Source organism: Ceratina calcarata, unplaced genomic scaffold, assembly GCF_001652005.2.
Source record: "Ceratina calcarata isolate Rehan_Ccalc_2016 unplaced genomic scaffold, ASM165200v1 scaffold301.2, whole genome shotgun sequence".
Classification (NCBI taxonomy): Eukaryota; Metazoa; Arthropoda; class Insecta; order Hymenoptera; family Apidae; genus Ceratina; species Ceratina calcarata.
The window spans coordinates 378845-390432 of record NW_017152577.1 but is presented as its reverse complement, the minus strand read 5'-3'; the positions used below and the strand labels follow the sequence as shown (position 1 = coordinate 390432).

The following is an 11588-nucleotide window of genomic DNA, read 5'->3' as shown; positions in this document are numbered from 1 at the left end:
ATTTTTCTTCTAATTTCGATATTTAATGAGTTACATATGATTATATGGCATTTTATTGATGTTGACAAAATCCGACCATCCCAGCGTCGAAACGGCGAACTTTTGGAAAAAAATTTCGTTTTTTGTCAATAACTCCCGAACGGATGGACGTAGGGGGTCATATATATGACCATTTTGTAGGGGGCGACGAGATCTACAATTTCCATGTAAAATTATTTCACTAGCGTCAATAGTTAACGAGTTATTGACGAAAAACGAAAAAACAGTTTTTTGCAAATTACTCGTAAACTATTGAAGCTAGGGAAGAATTTTTACAGGGAAATTGTAGATCTCGTCGTTCTCTACAAGAAAGGTCTGATGCAATTTTCTTGTAGATCTTACGGTTTGGAAGTTATTGGCAAAAAACGAAAATTTGGAAGAAATTGAAGGGGTATCCCTTGGAAAAATCTCGGAAAAATCGAAAATTTTTTTTTTCAAAATATCGAGAAATGCTTCAAAGAAAAGTTGTAGATATAGTTGTATTACATAATTACCTCCGAAAAACATCATTTTTAATTCATTTTTACGAAATCTGCAATTTTTTGGAAATTGTACGTGGTAGAGCAATTCTACTTCCGGACTTGTTTTCGATTTATTAAATCGTGTTATTATTAATTCACGTTGCCTAGTGGTCGTTGAAAAACAAGTTCCCTTACAATTGCTCCCACGCTATTGAGTGAAACAGTCGACGTCTTCAATATACTTGGTATCAACTAGCCATCGAGTGTCTCGTTGAGAGTATCGATCGCACGAGGACTTGACAATCTGGACAGTCTTCGACTTCCTCTTATTCCGACGAATTTCTTACACTCCTATTGTCACCATCTTCTATATAAAGTACTTTTATTGTAAATACCCATCGGTTATTGCCGTCCAGCCGTCGTAAAGTCTTCCCATCCGTTTTAACTACCTTTTCTCGGTAAAATAAATCGTCGACTCGCGAGAACTCTATTACGCTCCGTTGGCTCGTTTCATATACCAGCTTCCAAGGGAATGAAGACGTTCCACGGGGGATTTTGATCGGGTCGAGGTCTATTCGTTAGCGTAAACCGTACGAGGATCGTTTTACACGTAGGTATGCGGATTTACCTAGAGAGGTGTCCGTGAACCGGGCTGTATCGCCCGCTGATTGCATTGACAATACAAATGGAATACCCTCGCACGCAACCGCCTGGACAAATCACGATTTACGCGTGCTGCCCGGCGATTTATCGCGGGAGAGTCTGGGGCCTTTGTAAAATTCGTCGCGTGGGGGCGAGCTGAATTCGATTAACCTCGTCTCCGGTGACGATCCAAGATTACACCGTTGTTTCTCGTGTCAGTCAGGCGATTGTCCGTCGCGCGATATTCATCATCCTTGACAATGTTTGATCTCTCGATCCAAGGGACAAACGTATACCATTTCTCGGCCATATTTAAATGCCACAATTGAAAATTAATTTTCTTCTCACACCGAGAGTGACTTTCACCGTGTCTCGTTTCTCCCGTCGCTAATGGTGCCAAGAACAGTTAAAGAAAATTGTAGCCCGCGATGCTCAGCCCGTAAATCGTATCGGTAAACCCGGCAGCCCGAGCACACACCAGTTTTTCACGGGCGCGTGCGTAAGTCTTGTTACAACGCCGATTTGCATACGATTACTGGTGGGCGTTCCCGCGTCAAACGCAGATTCTTATCGCACTACCGTTTAAGCCTCGCAGGAAGATTACACGGGAATTAGCCGGCGTCCGCGTTGTACAATCAGATTATGACGCGGTGTATGCTTGCCCATAAACTTGAGACTAATGAAAGTTCGCAATCGCAATTTGTTGGTTCATGAGCGGATTTAATGCCTCGAGTTAGATCGGTGGAAACTTATCGAGTCACGCGATTTCCGTGCTCGGGGGAACATTTTTCGTCCCGCGAATTCCCTCGACTCGATGTTGGTTTCTACCTATACGGCGTCTCAATTTGTTCCCGCCGATGACAGATCGGGCGTAATTTTAGTTGTTCGCCGATAAGCGCGCATAAATCAACCTCTTCGCGAGTGCGCGGCCACTGTTCAACCTGTTCCGAACCAGTCGCCGATTCAGATCGCTCCCGGCGACTGCCGGGCGATAACCATTAACTGACATTGTCAATAAGATCGTTACGCCGCCGTGGCCACGTATTTAATTCGTCCCGGTGAAAGCGTCTAATGTATCTTTCTTAAGTAGCGGCCGAAAAAGCTCCGGCGAGAGCCCATTAGGTACCATTCTCGCGATCGCTCCCTTTCGAATACGCGGCGAGTCGTGTCGCTGTAAATCAACGAGTTGCGAGATATCGGATCGCGAATCGTGTTAACCGATACGCGAGTTTCGCGGCTTAGTCTGTCGCCGCGTTTGCATGACCGCGACGACGATTAACGTCGGCGTCGCACTCCCGAGAGAGTTCCCCGGTTAAATTCCCGTTTGGATCCGATTAGATAGGAGCTGCAAAATTCGACTCGCTTTTGTTTTCCCCGGAATGCGGCCCGGGACACGCACGTGTGTCGAATGGCAGCCGCTGTTTTCCCGCGTATCCGGGATATTGATTAACGATCCTTACTATATACCTGCGTCGTGCGACGGATAACGATCGACTCGAGTCATGCCGGTTCTTGTAATTCCGCGCCGAGGATTAATTAACGTTATACCGGTTCGTCGTTTACGCGCACGGTAGCATACGCGCGAAGGGAAGCTTCTTCTTTTTTCCTCAGACTCGTGTGATCAAAGATTCGCGCCCTCGGGCCTCGTTTGGAGAAAACTCGAAGTCCTTGAGGCAGTTCGTTCTTAATTATCAGCAATAAACTCGACGTTTGCACGTAATTTCTTTTGAAACTATTAAAACTCAGAGAACTATAATATAAAATTGTAATAACCGTTCTGTTATGAAATATTATATCTATCATTGCGTTAATATGAAGTTGTGTAAATATTGTGTGAAGCCTTATTTTACGACTAAAGATGGAATCGTGTTTAATATGTACTTACGAATCCAAGTCGGTTTTAATAGCCGAGTTTTCATTAGTACTCACGCGACGGTTCATATCACGGCATTGACTTTGCTTTTCTAATAAGTACGATCTTTAAACAGCGTTCGGAGGCAATTTGTAAAGCGGCTCGAGCGACTCGGTTGTAAGTACATTTCCATGAGCATCGCATGCCTCGTTTATCCGCATCGTGATCGCATCAGTATCGTGTACACGCGCGGTTAACACGGTAAGAAGTGAAGCGAACGTACATTTCACCGTTTTTGCGCGCAACGCGGAATGCAGGCTGCGCCGACGCGTATCGACTTAGGTACCACGTACCCGCGCACGTGTAACAGACCAGTCTGGAAATTAGATCGCGGTACCGCGACCCCTTTGCTTATAATCGGTATCGCTCTCTTGTTTTTAAAATTAAAAAAATTAACTGTTTCGTGGAATGATATTATATTAATTTACAATTACAAGCAGCATTGCTTCTTGAAAATTTTTATCGTTATTTATGACTGACTTAGAACCGTTTCCTAAATGATCACATCGCGTGCGCGATGTTCCCGTGACGGTGCTTTCGAGTCACGAGACCTATTGTAAAAATAGATAATAGATCGGACAAAAAAAAAGAAATTCTGAGATTTTGCACGTCCCACCGGATGCCAATTGTTAATGTCAACTCGTGTCCCTAACAATTTGTCACAGTATTCGATAATGATATGCGGGTTTCTTTTGGTAGGGAATGTATAGAATAAACCATTTATTTGAACAGCAAAAATATTTATTATAATTACAATTTTTTATATAAATATATATTTGATAGTCGTTTATTATTTAGATATTGAGACATGCTCAGAATTTTATCGTAATTATAGATTTTTGTCGTAATAACCCTGCTTCGCTTTGAGGAATAAATTCATGATGTCGGCTTGCAGAGCGTATTGCACCTCTTCCGAGAAATGACTTAATTTGGACGCCACTAAATTACCGAAATGGTAATTATGATCGTCCGTTCGCCTCGTCGAACCATGCGGAATTTGATCCGATGGTTCGTTTAATTTCTCGCAGTCCAGTTTAATTTTCTTCCGTGGTGGGCATTTCGGCAATGGAGTCAAAGTAGTACCACCTCCTTCGCTGTCCGGGAAAGTATGGATTTCGAACGCAGTCGGATGCGCGGGCAAAGACGCGGACGAAATTGAATTTTCGTTTTCTTCGTCGTTTACGTTCACGAAAATAGTCGGTTCCACTTCCGCTTCGTCGTCCTCGCTTCTTCTCTGAATATTAGAAATCTTTCATCTGAGGAAATATTAAGTTATTTAAATTACTCACATCTGATTGTGAGTAAGGCTTGTATTTTCTCAGCAAAAATTGCAACGGCTCAAACCCGAACCATCGACTCTCGTAAACATCTTCAGATCCTAATAAAATAAACATTAATCTCGATCGTTACTATAATTATTATTACCCACTTTCTTACCCCTCCCTTTGCTTCTTCGTATTTTCATCGTCTCCCTTCTGAGAGATGATTTTAAATTTTCCATCTTTCGCTGACAGTCGATCGGGTGCATGTCCATTTGGCGGCCGATGGTTGCCCAGGCCTCGTCCTTGCGCTCTTTATAGCGACAATCTCGGTACTTCGGATCCCATAATAGAGTCTGTTGACGATACAGCTCAATAAGACGCAGAACCTGCTTCCTCTCCATTTTACTAATCCCCCGCTCGCTACCGACACTTCCGGTCTCCACTTTTCAACAATAAAAACTGCGAATGCTTTTGTAACTTATAACGAGACGTCCGATACTTGCACGTTCTTCGTCACTTGCCCTGTTCCGTGTCGTCGTAACACTGTGTCCTCGTCATGGCCGCCTTTAAGGTGCGTCTGCATTTGTTACCGTTGCTTAAAGCCGGCCTTCCACTTGTGTCGTTCGCCTGCGCCGTAACGTTGCGGTACCGTAGTGGGGCAGCAGCCGCAGCACAGGAATGGTTACAAACGACACGCTGGTGTGTTCTGCCGGAAACCACCGCTTCCACGCGTGGCGCCACGTCCGAACATGTTACCGCTGCATCCGATTAGGAGCACGCGCTTCTCATGTAGTGTTCTCTTATCATTTAATTGCTTCATCAAGTTCATATTTAGTTATCAATTATTTCTGTGCTTCCACAATTTTATTTCATTCGTTGTTTAATTGATATTGCAGCTGTCCTCGTTTGAGGGCTTCGATCTCAATCGTTCTGTTCCGTTCTGAACGTGGACTGTACACGATCTTTAATTAACATTTTATATTCAGACAACAGCGTGCGAATCAGTACACGTACTTAAATTAATTGACTTCGTATGTAAATTACATTTCCTGTTCGATGCTCGTTTCATTCGATGACTAATTAAGGGGCAGACGGAATGCCAATGTTACCCACTAAATTGGCCAAAGATATGGATTCACGCCAGTCTTAAAAACCAATTCGTTTTAATGTTTAGTTTTTCCTATTATTCAACGAGATTTCAAATTATTCTCCCTTAGTGATAGGAGATACATTAATGAGGTTTGTTTTGTCTCGAGTATCATAAGTGGCGAAAATTCGTCTTTCCTACTCGAGAAAATCAGGTTTTACGCTTCTTTAGGTGTCTCAGATTCGTGCTTAGGGCTTCCGCCAATCGAATAACGTAAACCCATATTTTCCACCCTCTTTGCCTGGTTAAAACGTCAGAAAAGTCACGCGATTATCCTAGCCGTTTGAGGGAAAAAAGTCATGTAAGCGCGAATTCGTTGCTTTCGCGTCACGTGAAGGCGAAACGGTGCGGATTTGGTGCCACGCGACGGGACGAGGTTTCGAAACGCGTGTAAATCGAGCTTGATCACGATTCCGCCGGTCGTGCAGTCGGTTTCGGAGCAGGGATTGTCGTGAACACTGAGAGCAGGCCATCGAGGAGAGGATCTAATTACAGGGTCCCGCTTCCTGCCGTAATTAATCGCTACGACCCGGAAGATTTATGCACCGTACGATCCTCTCTCCGCGCTGGCCCACTGTTTGTCTTTCGGGTTAAAATCGCGACGACATCCGATTTCGCCCCGGGGATAACGTCGTTTCACCGTCGAACGCGCAATCACTCGAATTGCCGGCAATTACCGGCCGCAGCGCTAATTAAGGACAATTTTCCCCATCTGCTCCCATTGAAACGTATCCCACGTAATAAACGGTGACCACCGCTCGAATAATGGCCCCGAACGTTTTTCTCTCCTTGTAACCGGGACGCATAAGTTAACGGAGACCTCGACTCCTCGCCGTATCAGCAGAACAAATATTCGAATACGCTCGCGGTAGTGTGCGTGTTCTATCTTGTTGGATTGAAATAGAATCGGAAGGAGCAAAGAAGGATTCGCGGAGCTTGCGCAGAACGGTATTCTCGAACCGGGTGGTAACAACGCGTTAATATTAGCGACGCTGGAATCCCGGCGAAGAGGGCGATCGCTCCAACTACCATAAGAACAATGAATTTCCGGTCAGCTTTGTGGCGTCCACCAGCGACAATGTCCTCATTGTCCGCCGTGGATTGCATAAAGATGCGCTCCTGCGACTCCCATACTTTCGTTTTCCATCGGCTCTTAAACGGAGTTCGCACCGACAGGACTTTACCCCAGGCGCAATTTCTATGCTAAAGACAAGTTAAGGAATCGCGATTCCAGATAGACCGGATTCAGGTCCCGGGTCTCTTTATTAAAAATTATAAATCTATTGGAATTGGTTGGGTAAAAGCTGAAATGTCACGGGTTTCGCGGAACGGACTGATAACGTGTCTGTCCGCGGATGAAAAATGATGGAGTCTATTAATCGCGTTAAGAGGTGCGCGTTAGACAGGCGAAAAAGAGAAACGGCATGGACAGTCGTGAATGGAAACGTTCCAGTATCTATTCTTCCATCGACGGTTGCACAATCGTCCTCGCGTCGAGTTTATTGCTCGCGCCGACTCGCCGATTGGTCAATAGCGAAGGATCCCAGGCTTGTTAATCGCCGATCCTGCCCCGCGAATTCGCAAGAGTTTGCATCGACTTTACACGCGTACTGGCATTCCTCGGTCTCGTAAACTAATTGCAGTTCGGTAGATCTAAAGGCTTAAAGATCGAATAGTCATCGGCTTGTGGGAATTCCATTTGGAATTTCATTGCTATTGTCGACTCGATACGTTTTGCTAAAGTTTATTTGAACTGTAAATACTTGTTGGATGTTTCTACGAGAGGTATTATCGTTTTCAATATTTAACAAAGTTATTTTTGCCAGTTATCTATAGAAATTTATGCGTCACCCAGATACGAGGCACTTCAAGTGTTAATATGGAATACATTTAGTTCGTTCACTTCTACGCTCGTTTCATAATCATAAACCTGACAACAGAAAACTTGTCGAGTATTAAAAACTTGTGTTAATAAATTCATGAGTTACTGTGTGCTCCAATTTATCAGCGCAGTTTTTGCTGTTTTCTGGTTTTGTTTTTTGGTTGTACAACTTCTGGCTTTCGCATTAATCCTCATCAATAATGACTCTCGTTAATATCTGCTCATGTGTTAAATTTTATTATAATGTAAAAGTTTCATTTATTTATTATTATAATTAAATAATATAACTAAATTAAATTCTTTGGTTATAAAAACTCTTATTGATTTTTAATTAGAAAATGCTTTTGGTGGAACATATAATTTGTATTTTTATTTATGTATTACAAAAAAGGAGTTGGAGATCCCTTGTTGTATAGGAAAGATAATAGAAGAAAGTGCAAAAGACAGGTTTCAACATAGCGTCCGTCATGTGGCTTGACCCTAAGATTTGACAATCGTGAGTTAAGCATATAGTCAAGCTAACAGGTTAAAGGGCCGTTTAGGAATGCGCAAACATAAACGACGCCTATCCCTGAGCGCCGTATAAGCAGCTATTATTTATGTCTCGTGTATAATGAATGAACAAGAAATCCCGTAGGAACTGCTCAGGCTTCGGATGGAAACGGCTCGGTTTAAGCTAATTCCCAGGGCTCGTTAAACGTTGGCTCGGCCCTCGGGCAGTTCGTGCTCACTTTCCGGACACTCGAACCTCGGTTAGGAACTCCGCGGCGGATTAGTTACCCTTGGTGTACTATTTTCCGACGTCGGATCTTTGCACTCTTGGGCGTCCCGTCGGGCGTGGAACTTTAACGTCGCCTCGAGCTGACTCACAGAATATATCTTCAGACTCTCCACTGTGAAATGCATTTGAAAGCGAAGGAACGCCGCGCAGTGCTAGAATTTCGCTGCCACACGCGGCGATTACGCTTTCGTGCTGGTCATTATCAACTCCTCGTAAACATAAATGTAATTGCCCGCTCGGCGGTCTGAAGGAAAATATCTTTATCGCTTTTCCCTCCGGTATTTTTTTACAAGCGCGGCAAATGTTTTTGTCAAACTGTAACGAGACGGCAAGGTCAGTATCGTTTTTTAAACGGAATGCCGTGTCTTTTTATCAGCCGCTGATAGTGAAAGTTCAACAACCCGCGATACCAGGTGTGCCTCAAGGTTCCCGTATTAATTTTCGAGTTCTATATTTTATGCAGCCGACGTTTCGCTCTTATTATGTTGTATCTGTTTTTTTTTACACAGTACGGTAAAAAAAAAGACTTTTGTGTCGTCGAGTGTTATTTTTGCGACAACCTAACAGGCTTTATATCTTCGCGTTTTATGTCCCACGCGATGATTCTCTATCGATGAACCGTTCGATCGATTGGCGAGGCACGCGCGGAATTCTTCCGGGAGCCGAGTAATTACCGCGCTTAGAAAGTCGTTCTAATTAATTTCGGGTTCCGAGATACCGCGACACGGAACGAGAAGCTCGTTCGAATGCGACCGTCCGTGCCGAATACCTTCCATACTAATGGACGTCGCTCGATGCAGAAACGCTGAGGTCTGTCGCGCGACGATGATAAATCGTGCGACACCCGTGCGACGTCGAGCAAAAGTCGCCGGCTTAATGAACGGGACAGGTGAACGCGAGGGTTAAGTGGCGTAAAGTGAAAACGTATGAATGGATCGGAGACAAGGGTCTAATGGCGACCCTCGATAAGCCAGAGGCGTCCGTCGTTTCGTAAAAGAGATCTCCGATCTTTGGTTCGTTCACCGCGAACTTAGCACCGATGCATCAAAAGTTTGCTCAATATTTTAACGGTGTTGCACCTCGGGTGCAAGGATAAGATTTTAAAGCCACTTTACATCTAAAGAGAGGCAGTAGCCTCGATCCTGTGGACCGTAGGAATACAAAGCGACGAGAAGTTACAATGAGTTCGCGGATATAGCTCGGCCTTGGTCGAGCGTAACTGAGCAATCGAGTATCGATATGGGCTCGGCTACGAAGGAAGATTATGCGAGAAGGTACCAAAAGGGGCCTCGGCCCGCGTGTACGCACGTGTCCCGCGGCGTCATTATCGCCCACGCGCGCTAACTGTACGCGCAATTGAATCTCCCTTCGTTCTCCTCGACGACAGACGCGATTCTCGCCCACGGGCTCCTCTCGCGTCCCTTCCTCCTCCCGTCGGGGCACGCAATAGGAGGAGAGGAATCGTTGCGCGGGATAGCAATTAAAACGCAATTAGCCTCGCGGACCTAATGAACGCTTTTACAAACGATTTACGCGGGACGACTCCGCGCGCCCCGGGCAATCGTCGTTTATTACATTGTATGCAGCTTTGATCTGCGTCGAGACCCGTGCGACGCGGTCCGTTTCATTTCCGACCGGAGATTCACGGAAAAGGAGATCGGCATCTTTCGATCCAGCCGTTAATCTAGTCATCGTGACGTATCGGAACGCAGATAGGGAAAACCGTACAGCCAGGAATTTGAGAAGTCGAACGGAAGAGAAATAGGCAGAAGAGACAATCCTGAACGTCTCTGACATCTGACTCGCTCGAACTTTCCAACACACATTCCGCGGATCTTTTCGCCAGTTCAACGGCTTCAATCTCACCGATCGCCGCGTCTTCCTCTTCCTCTTCGTCGAATATTTTATCTAGATATTTATCCTGCTAGAGACAAAGCGGAATCGACGGTGCGGTGGAAAAGTGCGAACGAGGTCAGAGACACGCGCTTCGCGTTTCCCGGGTCGTAGGTGTGCAAAAGAGGCGTGGGTGCTTCGGCTATTATGTACCTGACGTCGTGACGAGCCCCGGGGAATCGGTAGTTGCTCGGAGTCTCGAGCACTCGCAGTAAAGGCAACCTGCCATTCCCAAGTCCGCCCAGCGACTATTGCAACGTCTGCAGAGGATCTATGCACTTAGGAGAGGTCGCCTTTGAGATCGCCGGTTGCATAATCTCGCGTGGGGTTGTAACTTCTCGGATAACTTATTATGTTGATTTCTTTTTCACACTCACACGTGTTGAAATCGCGTCTCTGTGTCCGAAGCGATTCAAACTGTACGCGATGGATTGATTTCAATGAAGTTCGAATAGAATAAACCTTGATTGATCTACAAATTGTCCGGTGAATGGGCCTCGTTTTCGCGCGTCTTTGTCTCGAGCCGACAATTTCGTGGCTACTTCGATACTCAAACCCGTCTGTCCATTGTTGGCGTTCGGCACAGTCACTCAGTCAAATTGCTCCGAGGGATCTCGCAGTCCGATGCCCGGATAAGAGAGCCAGTCCATTCTTGAACCGCGGTCATCGCGTTCCTCGCCGTCGCTCGGACGCGTCCCGTAAATTAACGAAGTTACGCCGATTACTCCGCCGAGCTGGAGATAATCTTAATTACATTTGAAAGTGGATTTCGCTGCAGCCTCCTTATCGTCCCCCTTCTAGCGACCATCTCGCAATTAGGATCATTGTAAACTCGAGCATCGTTCGAAATCGAATCGTGCAACCTCGTAACTCGCTCTCTAACGGTCTGTAACAAATCTGTCACGACCCACGAGCCGGTCTCTCTTAATCGAGGACATCATTTGTTGTAACGTAAGGTGGCTGACGAGGCGAGGATCTCTCGAAAAAGAGTCACGCAGCCTGTTTTTTCGGCGGGCACGATTCGTCACGGTGAAGTCGGGCACTGGTAGTCGATTTATAATCGTCGCCATGGCCCTTTTCTCCTTTTTCCTCATGCTTGTCGACGGTTCTCCGTGACCGTTGTGAGTGATCCGGAGAAAGCAGGAAACAATCTCGTGGAATGTTAATTCCTAGATCCGATTTATTTGCGACCATGCCATAAACGTCGTAATTTATACATCTTAAGGATGTATTGGCTATACGGTCAATCCCAAAAATTTATGCACTTTAGAAACGCATTTTTTAAAAAGAAATCAGATGTCGGAGGAACATTGCTAATAATAAACAACAAAAAAAAATTTTCGATTTTCCCGAGATTTTTCCAAGGGGTACCCCTTCAGATTTTGCGAAATTTTCGTTTTTTGCCAATAACTCTCAAACCGTCGGACATACGGAAAAATTGCATCAGACCTTTCTTGTAGAGAACGACGAGATCTACAATTTCCATGTAAAAATTCTTCCCTAGCTTCAATAGTTTACGAGTTATTTGCAAAAAACTGTTTTTTCGTTTTTCGTCAATAACTCGTTAAC

The 11588-nt window shown here is 45.1% G+C and overlaps 2 protein-coding genes across 3 annotated transcripts in view; both read right to left on the bottom strand.

Moving 5' to 3' along the window:
• LOC108624188 (uncharacterized) overlaps positions 1-11588 on the bottom strand; it is a 59911-nt gene that overhangs the window by 6231 nt on the left and 42092 nt on the right. The window lies entirely within an intron of this gene.
• LOC108624190 (uncharacterized) lies at positions 3638-6285 on the bottom strand. Its single transcript, XM_018023311.2, has 3 exons — positions 4492-6285; positions 4344-4432; positions 3638-4288 (listed from the first exon to the last, which is right to left on the bottom strand). The coding sequence occupies exons 1-3, from the start codon at positions 4715-4717 to the stop codon at positions 3884-3886; spliced, it is 720 nt and encodes a 239-aa protein (XP_017878800.1). The 5' UTR covers positions 4718-6285; the 3' UTR covers positions 3638-3883.